This window comes from Haliotis rufescens, unplaced genomic scaffold, assembly GCF_023055435.1.
Source record: "Haliotis rufescens isolate VD_foot unplaced genomic scaffold, xgHalRufe1.0.p SCAF_23, whole genome shotgun sequence".
NCBI classification, from domain to species: Eukaryota; Metazoa; Mollusca; class Gastropoda; order Lepetellida; family Haliotidae; genus Haliotis; species Haliotis rufescens.
The window spans coordinates 10,998,603-11,024,435 of NW_025963924.1; the positions used below are offsets into that span (position 1 = coordinate 10,998,603).

Consider the following 25,833-nt stretch of genomic DNA (forward strand, 5'->3'; position numbering starts at 1 on the left):
GGGGAACACAGACAATTAGCAGCCGAAATCAATAGCTTTAGTATTGCTGTCTGCCGATTAGCTTCCGATGAAATTGACCTAACTAAAGACCTCGATTGTCTGTAATTACTTTAGTCTTCTGGAAAGTAACAATTAGTTGTGTAGTAATTACTTGAAAACTGATTCACACACACTCGTCTGATTTCAAATATACAAATCAGATCAGTCGTTGGATATGAGGAACTGGAGTACCTTTTTTTTCATGATATTTTGTAAATGTTTTAAAATAAATTTTCTTTTGTTCTCAGAATTTTGAAATGCCTGTTGGTAGAACTGGTGGAGAAGTCTGTGTCGGGGCGACACCCCAAACTGATGCTGAGAAGGTAAGAATTGGAATTTCCTCATTGGCCATTTGGGGGAAATCAGGTCCACCAGTCTATAGTAAAACAAAAATTTGTATACAGTGAAACTTCATGAATCTGAAATCCCCACCTTGTGGACAATTACTGCTGGGGACACTAACATGGATACAAAGTGTACCTTCTTTCGTGACCATGAATCGTTCAGGGTGGCCCAGTCGTCTAGGGCGCCACGATACTCTGTGCAGAGTTGCGTCCCTTGGGCATGCCAGAAATCTATGATTGTGGGTTTGAATCCAGGTTCGCCCCGATTATGTTTCTAGGTTTGCCATACCTGTGCTTGTGGGTTCCACTTGGTGGTAAATGCCTGAGACCTGCATCACTTCGGCCTACAACATTAAGCTGACACGCCGTGATGACACACGTACACGCACACGCACACGCACACACATATGAATCGTTCATCCTGAAATTTGTTAATCCAGACATTCTATCGGGAATGTCATGTTCAGATAAATGAGGTTTCACTGTATAGAGGGCCATGCAATTTGAGGACATGGAAATGATTTCTGTCCACACAGCTGTGGTTGTCATTAGAGCAATGGAGTGTGGATAATTGCTGCATGTGTCCAAAAACTGTTCATGTCGTCTCTGCAGGCACAATAATTGAATGTTCAAATACAATTGTTTTTCAATTAAATATTTTTAAATGAATTGCTTTCGAAAATGACAACTAAGTGAATCAATTTATACATCTGGTACATTCAATAATATTCACGATTTAGGTAATAAATTATTTTTGATGTGTGAATTAAATGCAGCATATGATTTCATTATAGTCTCATGTTTTTTAATGAGAAGTTAATTAAATCTGAGCAGAAACATTGCATTTCCTTGGTTTGAAGCTCATAAGTAATTTTCCATTAATTTGATAGTATTAGTAAATTGGGTTATTCAGATGTGAGCATCGTGACCTTCCGAACAGTACTGAGTCAATCTGTTCGCTTTAATCTTATTTTACTGCTGCCAGTCTCTTAACAAGTGCATAAAATCAATATCGATCAAATCTCAACCTTTTTCGTTGTAAAATATATCAAGATTACAGGGCTGGGGATATGTTAGAAAAAGAACAATTTAATAATTAATTGTGTGTTTGATCGAAATGGGTTTGTGTTTTCAGGACAGAGTCGGTCGTAGAAAAGTTACTTAGCAACTGGATGTCGCTGTGTCTGTACAAGTATTTGAAGGTAACAGTGACATAATTGCTCTTTTCATATCCATGAAATATTCATGTTAGACTATCCTTGCGATGTGTGTTCATTTAATTTAGGCATAAATGTGATGTTATTTTAATGGAAATTTTCCCTTCGATTTTTATCACCGATATAATAATATTTTCTTTGAAAATCATCTTCTATTTGTGTTAAGGGCTTTCTAGTTCTTTTATCATCTTGCTTCTGTCTCAAAATTATTATTTTTTTGTCTTAACTGCCCCATGAGAACTTTTACATTTGAGTTGTTTTATGTTATTTTGATATGGTTTACTATTTCACATTTTTTGGCCAAAGCACCTTGCATGTTATTTTGATACTGTCTTTTCTTTGTCCAAGCCTCCCTGCTGCCTTTTTTAACCTGGCAGCACGTTGTGTTTTATCATAATACTTCAGCTTATTCCTGACATAAATATTTAGCCAAATATTTTTTCAATATGGAAGCCTGTCATCATTATCAATGTTGCAATTTATACAATGTATTTTCTTGACCGAAAATATGTTTACGTTGTGTAACACATACCGCATTTCACCTAATAAACGACCTGACAGAAATCACGAGGACATCCACAGATTTAGTGAGTGTAGGATGCGTGTTCCCTGCTTTTTAATGCATACTGAACATGTATATGTATACAAGACATGTGAAAATGTATACAGTCTGCGACTTTAGCCAATAGCCCAAAGCCCAAGTTTAGTAAATTTGTGTTTGGGCAAGTAAGCTCAGCTGATAGTAGTCCATTATAATAACAGTAAAATCTACTGACAATGATGAGTTCCAATAATTACTAAGTCACTCTACATTCAGGGCGGTCGGGTAGCCTAGTGGTTAAAGCGTTTGCTTGTCACGCCGAAGACCTGGGTTCGTTTCCCGACATTGGTACAATGTGTGAAGCCTATTTCTGACCCGCCATGATATTGCTGGAATATTGCTAAAAGCAGCGTAAAACCATACTCACTCACTTACTCTACATTCATAATATTGGTAAAAGTATAGGGGTTCTTTTTTACATTGAATATGGTATCAGTGCTTTGTTCTTGATCCTATTTCCAAGCTGTTGCCAAAACATGATTACCGGCCAGCTGAAATGATATCCAAATAAACACAAGGCATTACATCATGTGAGGTGTATCAGTAACACTGGTGTAATGTTATCTTGCAGGATCATGCCGGCTCTCCTCTGTTTATGTTATACAAAGCAATAAAGCTACAGGCGGAGAAGGGACCAGTTGATTACGTGACAGGAGATGCCAGATACTCTCTGTCCGAGGATAAACTGCTTAGAGAGAAAATAGAGCCCAAAGTGATGGTAAGAATCGATCCATGTTTCACAAATCCAAGAAAACACTCCACTGTATTGCTGTATCTTGAGTCCAGCGATTGATCATAGTCGAGAAGTTCACAAAAACACAATAACCATTCTTGTTGAATCAAGAAACAGGACAAGAATTAGTTGATGTTGAGTAAACACAGCATCCTGCAGCTGTAACGGAAACCACAACAAGAATCTCCACTTGTTTCACTGTTTTCTGCCCAATTGCATAACTTATGTTTTTAGGATTCTTGGAATGTGTTCATGGTTTTGGAATTGGCTTAGAATTGCAGTAGATATATTTTTGGCAGAAATATATCTTTAATCTGTTATTTTGAAGTTTGTGACAATATAATCCTTGTTTGAGGAATCTGAGGTGATATTCCTTATTATGTCTAGAAGCTGCTCAAGAATTGATCCTTACTTAAGAAATTTGGCAAAAAGTAATTACCACAGATCTTGTTTTGGTTATGGCTGGGAACCATGCTTTAGAATCTTACCCCAAACCGCAATAACAAGCACCTGTTGTTTCTGTGACTCACAAGATATTCATTGCTGCCCATGCCAATGTCAAGGTCAGGTGAAGGGTAAGGGTCAGCTTGATATTTTGAAATAACAGTAAAAGTTGTTTGAATTATCTTAAGGAATGTATTAATGTGAGGCTGACTGATTGGATATGCTATTAGATGTTTGAAGTATATTGGTTTCTTCCTTTAGAGAAAGTAGCTGTTTAAGCCATTGTGCTTGATTAGATTCAAGTCTGATTATGTTTGTGCCTCAAGAAATAAGACTGTTTGTCTTATGATATGAATGTGGTGTCATTTCGATGAGGATTCTCTTGAAATAGTTTTGAAAAAACAACCATTTCGCAGCATCATTGACGATTTATGTCCATTAAAGTGGCATGAGTGACCCAGTTGTCTAAGGCACTGCAATTTGTTGTGCAGAGTTGTGCCCCTTATGTATACCAGAATCCTATGATCATGAGTAGAATCCCAGATTCACGCTGATTATGGTTCTAGATTTGTCAGCACCATGCCCAAGCTCGTGGATTTCACAAAAGCTGGCTTTTCTCCTACATCTAGCTAACGATTCTAACCCAGGTCTTCACTGTGGAGACAAGCATGGGTTGCTGAAGACCAATATGTAGGGCGACAACAATATTTCAAGGTGATGTCAATGTGTCTTTTTGTGTGTATGCTTCAAGGGTACTGTTTAAATGCTTGCTGTTTTTGCAGACACTCAATGTGGAGCATAATGGCGAGATCAGCCAGTGCCGTGTCCTCGACTGTGATACCGTAACCCAGGCCAAGGAAAAGATGCTGGACATGCTGTGTAGAAACGTTCCCTTCTCACAGCGGCCGTCCGTACAAGATTTAGATCTAGGTATGTGGAAATGTTCCCTTCTTACAAGACTGTCCGTACAAGACTTAGATCTAGGTATGTGGAAATGTTCCCTTCTTACAGTACTGTCCTTACAAGACTTAGATCTAGGTATGTGGAAATGTTCCCTTCTTACAGTACTGTCCTTACAAGACTTAGATCTAGGTATGTGGAAACGTTCCCTTCTTACGGGACTGTCCGTACAACATGATCTAGGATTCTAGGTATGTTGAAACATTACCTTCTCACTGCGGCTCCCTGTTCAAAACATAGATCTTTAGCCAATCATATTGACTCTACAGGCTTTGAAAAAAATGAAACAATTTTTTAATATGCAAATTTTTAACAATTAAGAATCCGAGAAAATGCTTAAATTAGAAGAAGTTTGGCAGTAAGTGATGGGGTCACATCTGGTAGGTGGTGTTCCTTTGGTAATTTCATGGGTAATTTGTTTTTGATGTTCCAAATGTTCAAGTTTGAAACATGCGGAGCAACAGACCATGAGACAGGTTAGACTTGCAAAGTATGTGGTCTTCTTAATTCTCCCTGCATGGCCAGACTGTACTCAGCTAAAGCCAGAGGCTTTCTTGTTGTAAAGGTGCGATGTGATATCAGTATCACATTCTCCGCTTCATTACAATGTGAGAACACATTAAATGATGAAGTATGTTTTCGTTGGAATCTCTTTTTAAAAACTATAAGCGTTAAATTAACTCCATTGTCAAAAAATCTCTTTCTAACACTGCAACAAAAATGTCTTGGTAAAAAATGTTGATATTATACCATTAGCATTCCTTCATAATGCTGGAAACAGGATAAATTGGCAGTTTTCAGACAGGTTTTTTTTTTAGGAGGCAGCTTTTTTTTGTTTGGTGGAAACAGTGCTATTGACGGTCATACAACCGAACTAAAGTAGAGTCATGGGGATGTTTTATTGATGCGGGGTGTGTCGGAGATCAAGAATGTGGTGTTTTTACCATAAGATATTTGTTTGTTAAGGGAAATGGTTCGGCGGTGTAGGCTGAGATAGATATTCCTCCACGTATTTCTGGTTTCAGAGTGGAGAAATGGTCCCACAGGTCCCGTTCTGCTCCAAGATGAGGAGTCTACCACTCCCTGCAAGGATGGCTGGCGCCGTTATAACATGCTGTCATATTACAAAGTAACAGATGGCGCTTACATGTCTCTGCTGCACCGGCAGCAAACCATCAAGTCTTTGAATGGTGAGTGGAATCCAGCAAGAATTGGTCAACTTTTAGAATGTAACAAATATTATTCTAAATATTTGCAAATGTTTGGAATTACCATTTACTGATGGAAATGAAAGGAAATTAAAATTGATGTATTTCAATGTTGTGTTTCTGTAATACCTGTATCGGGATGTATATTATTTGTGAAAAAGGTTTAAGGTTATGTAAATTAGTTTGAAAAAAATTATATAATTGCAGTAATGGGGATTTATTGATAGCGAGTTACTCGTGTACTTGCATGTGCAATAACATTATTGTCGTGCAGTATTCACATTGTTCTAGAACAATAACCTTCTGATCATGATTGATGTTGTAATCATGTAATAAATCCTCATATTGCATGATGCGTTGCCGTATTCGGAGCATGGGCTTCGACATATGACCTAGCTTGATTTATCGGGAGATACATTCAGTTATTATCATCGTCATCATCATCATCATAAATCTCTTGTGAATTCCTTCGTAATGCTCCAATTCCATCTTATAATAATGCCATAAAAATACTTCGATGACTCAAAAAAAAATGGAGTGGGTTCGAGATAAGGTTATTAATTCTTAATGTGATTTGGGAATACCTGGACCAAAATGTTAAAAGCTTTTTTGCTTGTCAGGTGGAATTGATATGTTCCAGGGCTATAAAAAAACCGAGAGAAAATAGTTTAGTTTGAACTGAAAAAACATCTATTGTTTCTACGTTTCTGAAGTTTCCATCAGTTATTGTTTATTTATGACACTATTTGCATAAAAACTGTTTTTTCTCTTGCAAATATATATTCAGAAGTATTTAAGGTTAAGCATCGTTTTTGCTTGGCTCACAGACTCATTAAGATGGTTTTCTGCTCTTTAAGTTGGAACTAATAAAACAAGAATGTCACAATGAGAGAATAAATCAAGAATTATGAGTTATGGACCAATTATGTTGCAGACAATGAATCCCCTTTCAGACAGCAGCTTCTTATTATTTTCATAATCTTTAGTAGAATGTGAAAAAATATGTACACTCAAAAGAAGTTAAGGAAAATCCAATTTTTCCATGTGACTGTAGTTAATCTGTCAAGTCATGACATGTTTACTGTAGTCATATGGAAAATTTGGGTGTTCTTTATTTTCTTTCGTATAGTATACAATTTTTTGAATACCATACCTCTGTTACATCATAGCCATAAATACCAATTTCATCACCATAAAACCCTTTAGATTTTCAACAGAAGTACACTTAACTGTCACCCATTCAACATAGTCTTTAGGAGAATCATATCTCACGCCCAATAACATAAAACATATTGGACAAGGCAAATCTGTGATCCATGAAGAAAACATTGTCATTAATAAGTGCATGAGCTGGCTTTATTATATTTAAACATATATCTTATCTTTTTCTTGTGTTTATACCAGACTCCATGTGTAGATGTAGCTGTACTAGTCTGCATGGTTCCCTCCGTGTGTGATATATGGAAGTTCGTATGAAGGCTTATTATATAAGTACACCTATGTATTTGGCTTGGTTTTCACAGGTTCATTAGATAACACTGTTATGTCTGTGAATTCAGCCTTCCCCATCATGAAGATGGACAACGACCCCGGCACCCGCCATTGGCATCTCGTAAGTACCCCTATCCCATAATGATCATCCCTCCTTAGCCTGTCTGATTGGACAGGTGATAATTAACCCTCTCTGGCTCGTCAGACGGAGTATTGCTGTGGTATTAACTCTTAATGACGTGCCTAATGTATGACTGATACCGCTCTTAGTATGTGGGTTTTTTTAACAAAAAAAGATTTTTTAATTATTTATTTTTATATTTATGGAATTATTTATGATGTTTAATAATTAACAGTGCAGGGGTTAAGTTATGGAAGCTGCTTGGTGTAATAATGATTATTAGATTGTAGGGAATTAGCTGGACCTTTTATGCATTTGATATAAAGGATGCTATTTTATGTCAGTAATAGACTTCCTCCAATGGTTAATAGCATAGATTTGCATTATTATTATATTTGTCAAGATTATCCTTTGATGTATTCTAAATACTTATGAAAGGGATGAACTGTTATGAGACCTGCCTTTGATCATGGTTAGAAACTGTCCTGACATTGATGGCATCCAAACAGATAAAAAGGCTATGTCTAACTCTTAGCTTGCAATTAGTTGTATGGAATTCATTACCATAAGAGACTGCTGAAGCCATTGGCAATACTTTTACAGGTTTATGTACCGTTTCTGAAACTATCTTTTAAAAAAATCACAGTTCACATAGGGTAAAGGGGTGGTTGGGTGGCCTTGTGGTTAAAGCGTTCACTCGTCACACCGAAAGCCCGAGTTTTAATCCCTACAGTGTGTGAAGAGCATTTATGGTGTCCCCCGCCATATTGCTGGAATATTGCTAAAATTGGCATAAAACAATTCTCATTGGGTAAAGATTAGTAATAGACATACTACTCAAATTTTGATAGGGATACAGATATTTCATGCTATAGGGATATATATCCCTGTCAAAAGCTGACTAGTATATATGTTATTTCTCCAACTGTTTTCACTGTCGTAGACTTGTAGGTGTTGAACTTTGGGGTAACCTTGGTTTAAGCATTTGCTTGACTTGTCAAAGAATTCTAACTTGGGTAGTTTTAGAAGAAATGTCTTGGGATTCCCTGATTGATGCTTCCATGCTAGATGTGTATAGCTCACCTGACTAACTCACTCACTGACTGACTGACATTAACCTTGTGTGCATGTTTCAGGCCAAGCATGATGATGCCACACAGAAGGATGGGGGGGTCAAAATGATTTCTGAAATCTTCCTTACCAGACTTTTGTCCACAAAGGTAAGTTGCAACACAGACTGTCAATCCATTTATGATGAAACTCTTTAAAAATGCATATCGATTCATTTTGTTATATATTTCAAAAGATTTTCACAAAAATCAAATTAAGTTTCTGGGAATATAGGCATGAGATATTCAAACATACAATATCGTTGTACGGGTTCACATCTCATTCGATGTGTTTAAAGATGGACTTAAGCACAAAAACACATCTTTTCTGATTTCGAGTTAAAGTTGATTCTGGTTTTCAAATTCTTTCTGTATGGATACCAAAGATCCCAAATTGACAAACAAAATGTTTCTCCCTCACAGGGTCTTGTTTTGATAACTATCTTAGCGCTAAGACTGGAACTCCCATACTTTAACATCCCATAGTTAGACATAGCACTAAGATGCATTCTCTGTAGATCTAGGCCAGTTCCTGTGATTTTTTATTTTCGCTTTTTATTTATATATGATGTTTTATCGCCAGCTCTTTCTATTCGTCCATAACACTGTTTTAAAACAAACTAAATTTGAAGTTAAATTCATCAAGGACTTCAGTTTTGACTGAAAATGTTTGTCAGCACCATACCTGTACTTGTTGGTTTCGCCAAAGTGCATCACTTCTGGATGTCGTTCTACTTCAAGCTGACACACTGTGATATAACTGAAATAATGTTTGAACTGTGTTAAATCCAAATCACATAGACGACCTGGACCTTGACCCCTGGAAATTCAAATGTCCATCCTCGGAGCAAGTCCCCAAGGCCGTCCAGACTGGCCATACACACTCCAAGGAAATAAGTCACTTGACCATTAAGGACTCAAATACCCATGAAGCTCAGATATACAAATGTGTTCAAACAGTAACAAAAGGTCATTTGTCAATTTCTTCAAGGTACTTCTTTACGTTGTATATGATTGAAATGATTGTTTTTGCAGGGAACACTACAAAAGTACATCGATGATTTATTCAAGGCAATGTTGAGCACCAATCATACAATGCCGCCCATCATTAAGTACCTGTTCGACTTCTTGGACCAGTCAGCTGGGCATTACGGGCTGACAGATCCTGATGTGGTACACACGTGGAAATGTAACAGGTGATTACCGCTCTCCTTCGCTTAAGAAAGAAACTGTGAAAAATATGCCGTTTCCTCCCTTTTATGTCTGCTTTGATGTTGGGCTTCTTAAATCCAGTAGTGCCTTGCTAGCATGTAGGCTCTGGGGAAATGTGGTTAGTTCTGAGGCAATTACACTCTTTTGATATTATTTTGGTATTAATGCGTAACTCAATATATTTGTAACACATGCCACATATGATATGAAAGAATTGATTATCAATTTGCCGTATGAACATACTCTGTTTCCTTTGATCTCTTAAAGCAGAAAATGGAATATTATCCATCACGTGAATAATTAACTTAAATACAGCAAATAATGTGAACTGATACGAAATGAAAAATTGAAGATTAAGTGGTTCTGCTTTGTTTTCTTAAACAGCTTGCCTTTGAGGTTCTGGGTGAACATCGTGAAGAATCCAGACTTCGTGTTTGACATCAATAAGCCCCATATTGTAGACTCATGTCTCTCAGTGGTGGCACAGACTTTCATGGATAGTTGCTCCACCTCAGAACACAGACTGGGAAAGGTAAATAAAGTTTACAAGGCCTTTGCATCTTGTAAACTCATGATAAGCATAAGAGGTGACATGAATGGACACCCTTGACCCTGGTGTAGGAGCCAACTGAGCTTGTAAAGTCCTGTACATCCGCTAGTCTAGTCATGAAGATGTCAGGGTAGAATAGGTCTTCAGCAACCCATGCTTGCCATTAAAGGCTACTATGCTTGTCTTCAGTGGTGACTAATGGGATTGGGTGGTCAGGCTTGCTGACTTGGTTGATGCATGTCATCATATCCCAATAGATTGATGTTCACAATGTCAATCACTGGATTGTCTGGTCCAGATTCCATTATTTACAGACCGCCGTCATATAGCTGGAATATTTCTGAGTGCAGCGTTAAACAACAAACAAACAAAGAAAACATCCACTTGTGGGCTGGTACTATAAGACCGGCTTTAGTTTGGACTAGTACAAGCAGCCACACACGTGAATGTATGTCGCTAAATAAGCGCAATAATCTTGAAGGCAACTTCTCACCTCACCTCACCTCACCTCACCTCACCTCACCTCACCTCACCTCACCTTTTGTTTTCATGACTAAGGATATTGCATATATGTGATTTCATCTCCCTAGGACTCTCCATCCAACAAGCTGCTGTTTGCCAAAGATATCGTCCACTACCGCAAGTCTGTAGAAAAATACTTCCAGGACATCCGGGATCAGCCGGCAGTCAGTGATCAGGACATGAACTCCTTCCTGGCGGAAGTGTCTCGGGTGAGTGCTGTACCCGCTGTGCCACCTGGTACTGGGGGTACTGATGTAGGGGCTGTGGGGTAGTTCAGGTGTTCAATTTCTACAGGGGTGCAATGTGGGAATTCCATTTCTGGTGTCCCTCGCTGTGATATTGCTAAAAGCGGTGTAAAAACCATACTCACTCACTCACTCCAACCAAATGGACGGGGTGGTCTGGTTAAGCGACTAGCGTGTCATCATACCCCAATGTCATGGATCATGGCTCACAATATCAATCACTTGATTGTCTGGTCCAGACTTGATTATTTACTGGCAGATGTCATATAGCTGGAATATTGCTGAGTACATTGTTAAACAACAACAACAAACACTTCACAATGTGACTGTGCAGGAATAGGTCCCCAGTAGCCCATGTTGATTGCAAAATAATGAGGATTGGTTGGTTGCAGAGTGTCCTCACTGATTGTGTTGTGCTCATACTGTCATCCATTGGTTTGTCAGGCCCAAATTATGTCAAATTAGTTGCTGGCTGGTGTGACATAACTGAAATATCGCTAACTACATTATCAATCATTCTCTTCCTTAACATTGTAATGTCAAGTAAAATATCTTCCCGATAATATCATAATATCATCCCAAATATACATTAAGTGTTATTGAAATCAGTGTGTATGGACTGGAATATTAATCCTGTCTCGCTAGAGTGAGGTTATCTTATTTATTGTGCTGGAACTGGAACTGGAACTGGAAATGTTTAAATTTGTACCGCCCAATATTTTTAGACTTTTTCTGTTGATAAATTAAAAATAAATGTGAATATTTTTTTTTTTTGTGAAATATATATGTATCATTTAAGCTTAAAATGGAAAACAATGTCAACAGAATCTTTTTTCATAACATGTTTAATGTTTTATTTATTTGCGAGACTATGGTTTATATTTCATTTATTGTGTGTGTATTTCAGATGTGTACAGGGAAGTTCTATATATCCAGTGCTTTGAGGGAGTTGTATTCTTACGTGTCCAAGTATCATTCAGAGGTGAGTTCATCACAGGCAGTTGCGGGTCATAATTCTGAAATTGGTTTGTATTCTCCCCAGGGATCTGAGAATGAAGTTCTAGTGAACACTGATCCATTGACCAGGGTGTTAATAATGAATAATGTAGTGCTGCGAGGATGCATCAGTGGGCAGTCGGGGCATTACATATGTCCATCATCATCATCATCATCATCATCATCATCATTTAATGTGAAGACTATTTTCAAATTAATTTGGCACACATATTTTTCGTTTGAAATATTTTATTTCCAGCTGTTGAAAAGTGATGGATGGTTTTCGTATAAAAAACAACATCTTTCAAGATATTTATTTCAACAGCTGAAACATTTATGTAACTTTCAAAACCTTTTTCCCTCCCATTCTCATAAGCTTAAGTCACAGAAATCTTACCAGATATTTCAAATGTATTGATTTGTTGGGCTGAAAGTGTATGTATTTTCCCATAGACACCATAGAAAGAAAAACTGTAAAATACATTAGCTACAACATAATACATGCAGCACAAAATAATAAAAATGGTTTTCAAATGGATTCACAAGTCGGCCAACAATCCGCTGGAAGAATATATATAAAACACATCCTTAGTGCTCTACTCATCACGCACAGAAGTCAATATTCAGCTTTTTATCATCTTTCCTATTTTGATTACATAGTTTCATATTCTCATCACAACTTGGCTACAAAAAAGTAAACCTATTTAAAATCACTCATTTTGGCATAACTGGGAGTTTCAGATGGTAATTTCTTTTGATAGATGATAGGCCTTAGTGTAAGAAGTGACATTATTGATTTCTGTGTTTTTGATCATTGGGAAATAAATTGTAAAGTCATCAATTTGCGCCGAGCAGCAATCAATGTAAAAATGGCTGGTTACTTAATGGAGAGCGGGGATATTTTTGTATGTTTCATAAAATGCCAGGCGGAAGTGCTCAATTACACATAGCGTCTATTTTGGAATATTTTGTGTGGAATTTTTTTTAAATGTTCTGAAAAGCAGTATGTGGTAAATAAACTGTTTCTGTCACTAATGGGGAATTAATGGTAAACCATGACATGAGACGACGGTTGAAACTTTTGGATTATTCATATTGTGCATGTGACACATAGAAATGGCTCTTTTATGCTGATAGGTTTTAGACCAATTCAGACATTAAAGTAAACTGACAATTTGGTTGAAAAATGTTCTTATTTCGATAACATAACTGCTCACTATGGTTAAGTCTGTGAGTTCTGTAAACTGAGTTTGAAAACTATATCAACAAGTTAAGATATTCCAAAGAATCTTAAATATATATTTTATTATGTAAAGACTGACTGGAGGAACATGGTAGTCTATCATCTTACTGCATCTAGAGGTGATTGGGTAGAGGTGACTGGGTAGAGGTGACTGGCTAGAGGTGACTGGGTAGAGGCGACTGGGTAGAGGCGACTGGGTAGAGGCGACTGGGTAGAGGTGACTGGGTAGAGGCGGCTGGGTAGAGAGGTGACTGGGTAGAGAGGTGACTGGGTAGAGGTGACTGGGTAGAGGCGACTGGGTAGAGGCGGCTGGGTAGAGAGGTGACTGGGTAGAGGAGGTGACTGAGTAGACATGACTGGGTAGAGGTGAATGGGTAGCTTTGGTGGTTAAAACATTTGTTTGTCTCATTGAGCCCCAAGTTTGATTCCCCACATGGGTGCAATGTGTGAAGCCCATTATTTGTGTCCCTGCCAGGATAGGAGAGAGTACTGCTTAAAAGAGCGCACTGCAAAACTGAATCACTCACTCTGGTTGTAAAAACAGTGCTTGCTTCTGACAAAAAGTACTGCCAAAGGGTTCTTGCAAACTGAAGAGAGATTCCATATTTTTACAAATGTGTTGGAGACAACGAAATGTTGAAGACTTGTCATACGGACAATAATTGACGTGTTGAAGCTGAATATATTATTGGTGCGATGTACTATCCCTTAACAAAGTGTCCCTGACAGCCATGCGTGCAGTGAACACAGTTTGAATATCTCAGTGTGATATTTCATTGGTAACATTCTCAAACAACTAGTGTTGCACATTACAGATCATCTTGTTCTTGATGTCATATTTATCCATTTGTCCTTTCCTCCATAACAATTACTGTTGTACATTACAAATTTTAAATGATTTTGGTGTCACATTTCTTCAGACATATTCCTAATAACTTGTGTTGTACATTACACATCTGAAATGATTTTGGTGTGAAATGTCTTCAGACATATTCATTAACAGCTACTGTTATACATTTCAAATCTTTAATGATTTTGGTGTCATATTTCTTTAAACATGTTCCCTTACAACTGCTTGACATTATACAATACAGATCTTAAATGATCTTGGTGTCATATTTTTTCAGACATATTCCCTTAAAACAATTACTTTTATACATTTCAAATCTTTAATGATTTTGGTGTCATATTTCTTTAAACATATTCCCTTACAACTGCTCGACATCATACAATACAGATCTTAAATGATCTTGGTGTCATATTTCTTCAGATATATTCCCTAACAACTACTGTTGTACATTACAGATCTTAAATGCTCTTGATGTGGACAACCAAGCAAGTGCTCAGCAGCTGTCAATGAGACTGGAGCAGGTCATCACTAACATGGAGGGGCCATCCAACAAGACAGCGTACGTGTGATGGCGACACACACACATGCACACACTCTAGTCCGTCTTCTTTCGCTGGCCTGCTCTGCTCCTCTCATCGGAATGCATTCTACAATCTAGAGGAATAGACCCCAGATACACTGACACAGATCCTTGTGAACATGATGAAGATTAGTGTAGTGTTTGAGGATGATTGAGACATTCGGAAACTATAGAACTAGAGAATCCGTTTGACGGATTACTTTGAATATCTGTGAGTTTGTATGTTGTGACTGAGAGGGAAATGTGAATCATACAGACAATGGTATTGAGAAGATCGGTGCGATCCTACTGAATACGTTTAGGAGAAGTCTTCTCTGAAGGATCCGATTATCAAATATAAGAATAATTGCCAGTTATTGAACAGATTGTGCTTTCTATGGTTTCCTGAATCCACTGTCACTGTCACAGCAGATTCCCCTAGACCAGGGGCTGATATTGCTCCTTCATCTGTGATGGAGGTTCATCGTTGGATCATCGTAATGTTGTGAGATGGATGCTAGACCACGGCTAGCTGTAGAGACCAATGACGGAACTAACACACTGGCTGATTTGTGATGGTGCTATGATATTGCCACGCTCCTGACCAAATGTCTTTCAATTTTTTTTTTGCCTGGATAATATTTCAACATTGAGATTAGGGGATGCAGTTTTTGGGATTTACATGAGAGAAAGACACAGTCTTGCCTTCTGAGCCATGTAGCCGTAGGCCCCATAAGTACCTTCTGTGGATGAAGAACGTTCGTGTGTTGTATATTCGCCGTCATAAGTGAATCCTGTTTCTGCAACATCAAGGTGCTATATGGAGGCTGCCTGGAGATGGACAACAATATGGCCGCCTCTCATCTTCGTGGTTCTCTCAACCACAGGTGCTTCTGAACGAAACGGTAATGGCCTGGCTGATAGTCCTGTCGACTCCTTTCTTCTGTGGAGGTGTTTCTTCTGGAGATGATGCTGTCAGATAGATATCTACAGCCCAATGTTCACGATTTGCAGGAATAAACATACTGGCCGTTCCATCTTTTCTACAAGCTCCTGTGAGGAAAGGATGGACCATGGCAGATTCTGATGTACTGTGAAACAGTAGTATAATTATCATATCACTTTAACATTGACTTTGTGGTGAGATTGTAGACAATCATTGTAGACCGCTGTTAGAGGACATCGTAAGTGCCAGACAAATAGATTAATATATACTGACTGGAAAGAGACTTACAAATGTAGTGTTACTTGTGCGACCTTCAACTACCAGTGTGAACTAGGCAGTGGTAGAAAGACAGCTTTGTACAACTAACTTTGGACTAACTGTTTGGATGTATTATTACGCTCTTCAACCAAGATGAGATGGCATTTCAGGAAAAGCAGGACTGTCTGACCACAAGGTTTTGTTGTCAATATGGAGTGGCCCAGCGGTTAAAGCTTTGGCGCCAAAGTCCTGGGTTTGAATCCAAATGGTTACAATGTATAAAGTTCATGTTTGGTTAAAAAAAATATGCTGGTAAAAATCTGACGTGTAATGTCGACTTATTGTTTGAAAAATGTTTTAGTCATAAAAAAAACCTTGGATTATGTTTAATGTCAAAGCGATCTTTATCGTCAGTGGTATAAAAGAAAGTCTTGTCAAAGAAATACCATCCCATCTTTGGTGAAGAGTTCTGACACAAGTCTCCTGGACACTGTTAGAGCAATATGTCTATGTATATCAGACAGAACAGCCACAAGTAGCTTCATCGTGACCTCCTCATCTCCATCACTTTATGCAACAATGCCGACATTCCCAAAGGTGCCCTAGCAAGTGACTGGCGGAGACGTCAGTTTAAGACTGTGTGACATCATAACCACTTGTATCCTTGTATCTATGCATGTAGACATGTAGTTCACGTCTAGGCACATGTTGGCTCCGTTGTTCTGGGTTAGCAGGAACCAGTTGCACCGCAAGTCTCCCTCACCATCCTCTAGATTGGTCACACTGTTCATTATAAATCATATTGCTTTACTTATCAGTTTGTTGCACTGTTATATGGATTCTGAGATACTACCGACCTGCTTGTTAATCAAAACAAGACTTTGTTATTTCATGATTGGTACTTTTTGCACAATTAACCGCTGTATAATTTAGCCTACACACTAGTGGCCGAGTTCTCCCTTCATGGTAAATTTGAAAAAAATATTACTTTATAATGAATCTAGATTGTTTGGATTCTTATGAAAGTACATTTTCTCCTCTTTCAGATGAATGGTTACACTTGTTAAAAATTTAAATGAAATTTAATTTTGTTGAATATGTTGAATGAAGGGAGAATCTGCCTTTTTCACCACCATGAGATTATGCACTGTATTGTTGAGCTAACTCCCCAAAGACTTATGCAAATGACCAGTATTATCTGCATACTCCCCAGCTCAAAGTCCCCCACTTCTGGAACTGTGGCAAATCTTACCAGGCATGTAGCACTTTTAGAACCAGTTTACCATTTCCACCAAGCTTGGCTGTTGTCATCAAACTTTACAAATTCAGCTAATTCCTGTTTGAAGATACAGTGACGCCTGTGCAAACTGACATCTGTGTACTCCATGTGGAATAAGGGGTGGTGGGGTAGCCTTATGGTCGAAGCGTTCGCTCATCACACTGAAGGCCTCGGTTCCATTTCCGACATGGGCAAATTATGTGATGCCATTGTGGTGTTCCAAGCCATAATATTGCTGGAATATTTGTTAAAAGTGGCATCAAACCATACTCACTCACTCATTGATCTGACAAAACAATTTCGTCAAATTGCTTGAGTCATTACTCTTTTGCGTAACAGTACTGAGTTGAGCATTGGCTGCCTGAACCAAAAAATCTTGGACTCCGTTCCAAACTCGATCGGTTTCTTGCTGCCATCATATGGCTGGAGTGAGGTTGTTGCCGGTAGGGCAGGACTCCCTTACTGTATTCATGAACACCAGGTGTCATCACTTACATCCACTGATCTATCCATATAATTTTCATCACTAATTTGTCTGTTACGCCAGTGGAATCTGTTCTGGCAGATAATTGGGACTGATTCGTCTCTGGTGTTGGCTTTCTGAATTGGACGCAAACAGATGTCAGTTTATGCAGGCTCCACTCTTGACAGCATTATGTGTTATAGCTCATCAAAGACTCCACATCAGTTCACACTACCCTGAGCAGGTTAGCCCCAGTTTCTGTCGGAGCATTGTATACTTATATATACATATACATATATATATTTTGTATATTCTCATGGAACCATCTGTATATGCCCATTATGACTTGCCTAAATCTTGTAAATACCACTAATCCGTCATAACTTTATTGTTACTAAACATTTTTATCATTAAGAATTTGCCCTCTTGTATTGGAGTTTCTGAATCTATCTTGTACATTTTGCTCTGAGTGTAAAGCTCTGTACATCAGCCCGACTTACTCTGACAAAATGTGCTTTGTGCAAGAAATGAGAAAGACGTGTTAAAGAAAATCTTTAGCGTGTTTGTGTTTTATTTATTACTATTTTCATAATAACACGAGGACCATTGGACTAATTTATGTCATTAAATTAATTTCTTTAATGAATTATGTTAGTTTAATTTAATTGTCAAATGTCAGGTGATCTTACGATTGTTGTTATTTACTTTGATACTGACATTGGTGTACACTTTCATATTCTCATTGCCATAACCAGTGTAGGATGTTGTCATGGTATATTGATTTGTAATTCTATCTTATTTATTAATCAGCCAAATTCAGATAGGGAGTTTATCCCTGATAAAGAGTCCCCTGTTTGAGTTTTTGTTCTCAAATCAAAGAGTTTGTATTGGCATATATTTTGTCAGATATATTGAGATTTTGTTACACCTAACCAAAGGATCTTGAAAGCCTCTGATATTAGTGCTTTTTAAAAACGGATTTGCATTGAGAAGATTCTCATAATATACCTTTGCTATCAAAGCGTGCAGTTTTGAAATGTATGTTTCCTCTGAAACTGCATCTTTTGTATGTTGACATGGTTTTACAATATTTGAAGGTTCATTCCATAGTATACTGATGACATGTATGCTACGATGTTAGCTTGGCTGTATGTGTGTGGAGAACTGGTCAAGAGGGTCTGCCTCTCATGTACTTCCAATGTCAATAAATAATTCATTTTGTACAAATTAACACATTGTCTGGTGTTTTGGTGTGAGGATGGTAGACTTTGGATGTACACCTGGATGGGGAGATTTCAGCCTGTCTGTGATATAGTAAAGTGCTAATGACTTTCTCTTGTCGCTTTCAGGCAATAGTAATTGTGTCTGGGGCATCTGCAAAGGAGACATGTTAGTAAGGTGAATTGATTCAATCATGTCTAGGTGGGTAGGATGCCAGTGTCACAGTTTGGTAAAGGTGACATCCCTTTTTACTGAGGGAACCGCCTCTGTGGTCTAGTGGTAGAGCGTCCACCCAGAGCGAGGTCCTGGTATTTTTGCTATCATCAGATTTTCAACAGAAATTATTTTAGTGTCTTGCTGCCCAAAGGCTGTTACCCATGTGGGGTTTAATCCCCAGGTGCATCATACCCAAAGACGTTAAAAGATGGTTTTTTTTGTTATTCTGCCTTTAAGGGGATAAAACAAGTACTGGTTGGCTCAGTCAGTATACTGTGTCCGAGTGGGGTATAAAGGTTGAACTGCGGCATGGTATCTCAGTGGGCTAGCACTATAACATCGGCATTAGTCTGGACTAGCACACACACGCACGCACGCACGCACGCACGCACGCACGTCACTATATATATTCAATAATCTTGGATGCGATGTTAAACCCCATTTCACCTCACCTATTACTAGAGCTGGGGTGAAGGTGGTCATTGTGGAACTAGCCTCAAAAGTTCGCTGGCGCTTGGCATTAAGGGGCTAAAACAAGGACTGGTCGGCTCGGAGTCAGTATACTGTGTCTGAGTGGGGTATTCATGTTAAACTGCGGCATGGTATCTCAGTGAGCTAGCACTATAAATCGGCATCAGTCCGGACTAGTACAAGCAGCCACACACACACATACACGTGCATGCACGTCGCTATATAAGTGCAATAATCTTGGACGCGACGTTAAACCCCATTTCACCTCACCTCACCTCACCTCACCTCACCTCAAAAGTTCGCTGACCAGGTGGGCTAGGTACCCTTAAAGGTAAAGCCAGTTTTGAATTTCACTAGCTTGAATATGTGACATTCCTCCCTCTTCCGGGTCAGAATCGTATAATGGACTCTGGGGATAGTAGAGATTTCTTATGATCATGGAAAGGGTTTTGTTGTTCTTATTTAAACAGGACAGGTGTTGCCTTCACCAGCATGTGATGATAGGAAGAGTTTTGTCACTTTTATTTATTGAAAGATGACCACCAGGACACCAGACTGAAGACTACCTCACCCAACACTGACTGTTTCATCCTCCCAATAGCATAGCTAGATGGTCACTTTAGGCAACAGGAGTGTTAGTTGAGATTGTTTTCTGCAGCATATAAGATCAGGTCTCTCACTGTCACAGTACCTGGACTGAAATACAACTGGCCCAAGTCACAGAGCCATACCACCAGATCCAAGTCACAGAGCCATACCACCTGATCCAAGTCACAGAGCCATACCACCAGATCCAAGTCACAGAGCCATACCACCTGATCCAAGTGAGAGAGAGCCATACCACCAGATCCAAGTGAGAGAGCCATACCACCTGATCCAAGTCACAGAGCCATACCACCTGATCCAAGTAAGAGAGCCATACCACCAGATCCAAGTGAGAGAGAGCCATACCACCAGATCCAAGTGAGAGAGCCATACCACCTGATCCAAGTGAGAGAGAGCCATACCACCAGATCCAAGTGAGAGAGCCATACCACCTGATCCAAGTGAGAGAGAGCCATACCACCAGATCCAAGTGAGAGAGCCATACCACCTGATCCAAGTGAGAGAGCCATACCACCTGATCCAAGTGAGAGAGAGCCATACCACCAGATCTAAGTGAGAGAGCCATACCACCTGATCCAAGTGAGAGAGCCATACCACCCCTCCAATTAAGTCCCCTCTTAGGACACAGCAATAGAGCCCTGGGTCTCCACAGGGACAGTTGTTGGAAGGGAACAGAATATTCCAGCTATATGACGGCGGTCTGTAAATAATCGAGTCTGGACCAGAAAATCCAGTGATTGACATCATGAGCATCGATGCACGCAATTGGGATACGTTGACATGCATCAACCTAGTCAGCAAGTCTAACCACCAGATCCCGTTAGTCGCCTCTTACGACAAGTATAGTCGCCTTTTACATCAAGCATGGGTTGCTGAAGACCTTTCTATGTACTCTTGTTGTGATGAGCCAAACCATTAGACTATCCGTTCCTCCAGGTATTGCAAAGTGAACATAATTCCTCCCAATATCCACCTGGGTTACATCACTGCCTTAAATCCTGTATTTTTGCTGTCATCATGCTATGAAATCATCAGATTTTCAACAGAAATTATTTTAGTATCTTGCTGCCCAAAGGCTGTTACCCATGTGCAAGGTGGGAAAAATCACTGAGGTAGCAACAACATCTGTAGAAATGTAACAAAGCTCTTCCGTTTTGGAGGTTTTTTTAGTAATTTGTCAGTGAGTGTTTGTTGTTTATCGCAGCAGTCGGCAATATTTTAGCTACTTGACCAGGGCCTGTTGATCGAGTCTGAACTAGACTAACCACTGACTACGCAACGTCACAGGCCTTCAGTACCACACGTAATAGCCAAGTCTCAATGAGCCTGACCACCCGATCTAATATGATCGCATCTTACCAGCAAGGCGTGTAGTCAACCTCTTGAAACATCCCATTTCAGGCCAGGAAACGTTCAAACAAATTCAAATTCTAAGACAAACGGTTTTGATCTACGTTAAAACTAATACTGAAGCCACATCTTGTGATCAGAGTTATTGAATGTATGAGTAACACAGGCCTCTGCTACAGATGTCCATCATACTGCCATACAATATTTACAGAGAGGCCCCATATGCCAACGGCGCTGTAAAGATTTATGTCAACCGTTAGAGTACAACAAACAGACGACCCTGCAACATACCTAGAAATTGGGTCGCATACATACTACAAACGAATCAATTTTCCAACGAATGTCGTATCAACGGGATTTGCCTTCTTCACTTTCCCACTTGGGTTGCCCCGTTATGATCTCGTTTACTGCGGAGATTTGCGCGAATCGATATAACACCGCCACCACTATTCTATCATGTTGAGCCAATATTTTTTGTCACCAAAAAAATGGAACCTTGGCAACAAACGCTCAGTGCGAATTGTTCCTCGCTACTAATTATATAATTGATAAATATGTTTAAAATTCATGAGGTATTATATTGTACGAGGTGCACGTTTTTCGATTAAAGTCAATTCATCGTTTTGAGACAACCCTTACGTGAATCGGTACACTAAAAATGATGTTCTAGATTTGAGAAAATTGTTTTGTTGCCACACTGACGGCGGCCTGTAAATAATCGAGTTTGGACCAGACAATCTAATGATTGATACTGTGACCAACGATCCACTCTGTCGGGGTACGATGATCACCCAATTCATTTGGTCCTGTTACGACCAGAATACGTTGCTGGAGACCTATTCTAACTCAGAATCTCCACAGGGCAGAATTTAGACAATAACGGTTGGAGTACATAATTTGCACATTTAAAGTAATTTTCTGAGTTTCCTCTCGTGCATGTTACCAATTTGGTGAAACGTGATTGCCCGAATTTTAACAAGCCGTACGGAGATTTTTACACAAGCATCGTCTATATCTTCTAGCATTGACTGTGTAAGGTCTATTGGTGTAGAGACGCGAGAAAGGTCAAAGCAGAAAACACAAATGGATAACCTGAATTTCCCGTGATATTTCCAGCAGATTGGTTTCATCGGTTTACTTTGGTTTCCAATTGTCCATAGACACAATAATATCGGTTCCTGCAATAAGATCCTTACTATTCATACTGAACACATCTCTGATGTAGACCGGTGATTATCATCGTGACGTGGGGATCAATACTAGCTATGATCACACCAATCTTCTTCATACACAATCATAACCCATTGACAGAAGCTCAATAGCGCTCCGTATGTACTGACATGCAGTCCCCAGCATCACCGGATATGACCTGTCATATCTGGATTCAGCCTGTCACACCGAGCTCAAGTCGTCTGCTGTAGACAAAGACCACCTAAAACTGGATCGACCGAGTCCTTGAGTTGAGTCACATGAAAGGTGGTGGGCCGGGTGATTACATAGCTTTGTTGGTGATTATGTCATGAGGTTTCAATTCCTGCTCACCGCTGACATTCCTCCAAAGTCCACGTCTGCCGTTCTGTAATGAAATGGTTTGAGTAAGCAATGTCCCGTAAGAAGGAACCGAGTCCGTCTGCGCCAATAACTGTAAGAGAACCTAAGGCAGAACAAAAACCAATCTTGTTTCCACTTACCACTAGATTGATTATTTTAGATCATCTTCTTTTGAGCGATTTGGACAAGCTTCAATCTCATGGTGAGATCTTAAATTACTTAGGCATTTCAAAAGAGGCTATATCATCAGTTCGAATCGTGTAGTTTATGTTCTCAAAAACGTTTCTTGTACCACTAAATTGGAAGTGTTGACATTCGCCGACCCTGCTTCCCAGAGCCCGGTTTTAAATGGTGAGGTGAGCTGAGAGATAACGATTAATACCCTGCTCTGTCATTTCATTTCCAGCTTTTCTCGACTGTTCTGGGTGTAATTTGAACATCAATTCCATGGAGACACGCAGCCCTGCCAATGAGCCCCGGAACCATGACAAACATGAGAGGTTCAGTATGACTGGGATGATACCACATGCTCGTGGACTGGGCTAGCATAAACTGCCATCTGCCGTGAAAAGTTTCCGTATGGATTATGGGACGGATTAGGGCCATGTTGGACGGTGCTATGTAATGGCAGCCGGTAGTGGTAATTGGCTCCCGAATGTGGGTGGTATTTGGATAGGTGACCGCCAACGATGCAACTCGCAATTGTCATTTAACTACAGCCTTGGTATGGTATGTCGAGTTCATCCGACGGCCCTAGCTGAAACCTTGGTCAGTGCACAGGACCATGTAACTAATTATAATATTAAACAAACTAGCAGACGAGGGCGAAGTCTTCTGCGAATTTGTTTATTATTATTATTAGTTACATTCTACATGGTCCTGTGGTCAGTGTCAACTCGAGTTTGTTTGTTGTTTAACGCTGCACTCAGCAATATTCCAACTATATGACGGCGGTCTGTAAATAATCGAGTCTGGACCAGAAAATCCAGTGATTGACACCATTAGCATCGATCTACGCAATTGGGATACGGTGACATGCAACAACCAAGACAGCGAGCCTGACCACCCGTGTGCCGTTGTACAAAGCGATCTTAGTGCTAAGGTGATCGTAACTCCCATACCTTAGCATAGACTTACAGCGCTTAGTTTGTATACATGTACAACGGCACCCTGACCCGTTTGTCGCCTCTTAGAAGCATTGGTTGCTAAAGGTCAATTTTAACCGGAATTTTCACAGCGGGTAAAAGCACGGTTGTTGAAGACACGGATCTGAAACGGATCTTCACGGGTTGTCATCTCGAGTGTTGATATTGGTTTTGGTATGGGAAATATGCAGCTCATGTGTTCCTTCATCATATACACGCGGTGAAATAATACTGAAACAAGTCAGCTATATGTAAAGATCTGTAAACACCTTTGTCGTCTGCTAGAGACAGGGGAGGTTACTCTCAATCAAGGTTCTTCTCGGTTGTTGTGCGGAGTGTGCGATATCCGTTCGAGTCCAGATCAATATCGTTCCATGTCAGCCAGCGTCGTTATTTTTACCTTACGTATTTTTGCAGTTGTCTTTTAACAGTGCGCTCAGCAAACATCATAGCTATGTGACGGCGGCCTGTAAATAATCAAGCCTGTACAAGACAAACCAGTGATTGATATAATGAGCATCGTCCCACGCCGTATGGGTACGCTTACACGCAAAAGACCAAGCCACCCATCCTGTCACTTTGGTTCATTTAGTCGCCTGGTATGACAAGCGCACGTTGCCGGGGACCTTGCCTAACATCACTCATGTCTCTTGTGCAGGAGATCAGCGTCCATATCATAGAAAAGAATGAGTGAGTTTTAACACAGTGAGTGAGTTACGTTAACGCCGCGTTGAACAGTAGTCCAGTTATATCACGGCGTGTCAGCTTGATGCGGGAGGGAAGCCCGAAGTGATGCAGGTCTTAGCCGATTTCCACTTTGCTGAAAATCTGTTTTGTTTTTGTCTGTTGTTTAACGCCGCACTCAGCAATATTCCAGCTTTATGACGGCGGTCTGTAAATAATCGAGTCTGGACCAGGCGATCCAGTGATTAACATCATGAGCAACGATCCACGCAATTGGGATACGGTGACATGCATCAACCAAGTCAGCGAGCCTGACCAGCTAATCCCGTTAGTCGCCTCTTGCGACAAGCATAGTTGCTATTTACAGCAAGCATGGGTAGCTGAGGATCTATTCCAACCCGGATCTTCACGGATTTCTGAAAACCTTGAGCACGGGTATGGTGAGGAAAAACTTTGAAACAATAGGGGCGAATTGCGGCGCCTTGGACGACTTTGCCACCTGTTCCCCCGGGTTTGAACAGTATTTCCGTAAGATCACGGCGTGTCAGCTTGAAGATGGACCACAGTCTTACTTTCAACACCGTATCTACCTGATGTTCATCGTTTTGTCATTAGGCAGGAAGCCTCCGAGTTTTCGTTTTATAAGCTGCCGGCCAAAAAGAAACTTTGACATAGTTTTAAATCACTCTAGTTAAAAAAAAAAACCACAAAAGATAGATGCGTGATGTAATATGTATTTAAAAAATTACAATCTCAACGATGTCAACATTTGAAATGAGAGTCATACATCATCAGATATTGGCCCGATTTGAGCTGGGGTAGAACCAGAACAAGCTTTCAACGCGTGATGGGCAAAGGGCACACACATCTAAAATCGCTCACGTTCAAACGCACATCACATTGATAGCGTGTATGACCACCACCTGCTGCAAGACACGCAAAAACTCTCCGGCGCACAGAAAAAGTCAGTGTTCCGATGACGTCACGTGGGATACGTAGCCATTCTTTTCGGAAGGCCTGGAACAGCTCTAGTCGTTTGGCTGGATGTTGTCGCTGTCGAACACGACGATCCATGACATACCAGAGGTGTTCTGTCGGGACTTGTCTTGGGGGGCGTGCAGGCCACTGCAACACGTTGCAAGGAAGTTCTGTATGAATCGGGTTGTATGGGGTCTGGCGTTGTCGTGCTGATATAGGAC

At 39.8% G+C, this 25,833-nt stretch overlaps 1 protein-coding gene across 8 annotated transcripts in view; it reads left to right on the forward strand.

The window, feature by feature from the left end:
* The window catches only part of LOC124133063 (plexin A3-like), a 223,721-nt gene extending 205,100 nt beyond the window's left edge, over window positions 1-18,621 (forward strand). For 7 of the 8 annotated variants that reach the window (XM_048401776.1, XM_048401775.1, XM_048401774.1 and 4 more), the window contains 12 exons: window positions 288-362; window positions 1,519-1,585; window positions 2,773-2,919; window positions 4,161-4,308; window positions 5,364-5,528; window positions 7,070-7,158; window positions 8,295-8,378; window positions 9,303-9,463; window positions 9,864-10,011; window positions 10,620-10,760; window positions 11,704-11,778; window positions 14,341-18,621. In XM_048401776.1, coding sequence (XP_048257733.1) covers window positions 288-362; window positions 1,519-1,585; window positions 2,773-2,919; window positions 4,161-4,308; window positions 5,364-5,528; window positions 7,070-7,158; window positions 8,295-8,378; window positions 9,303-9,463; window positions 9,864-10,011; window positions 10,620-10,760; window positions 11,704-11,778; window positions 14,341-14,454 — 1,414 coding nt within the window. In that variant the 3' untranslated portion in view covers window positions 14,455-18,621. The remainder of the gene's footprint in view (window positions 1-287; window positions 363-1,518; window positions 1,586-2,772; window positions 2,920-4,160; window positions 4,309-5,363; window positions 5,529-7,069; window positions 7,159-8,294; window positions 8,379-9,302; window positions 9,464-9,863; window positions 10,012-10,619; window positions 10,761-11,703; window positions 11,779-14,340) is intronic. The other variant, XM_048401781.1, reaches the window with a different exon arrangement.
* Window positions 18,622-25,833: the final 7,212 nt, after the last annotated feature.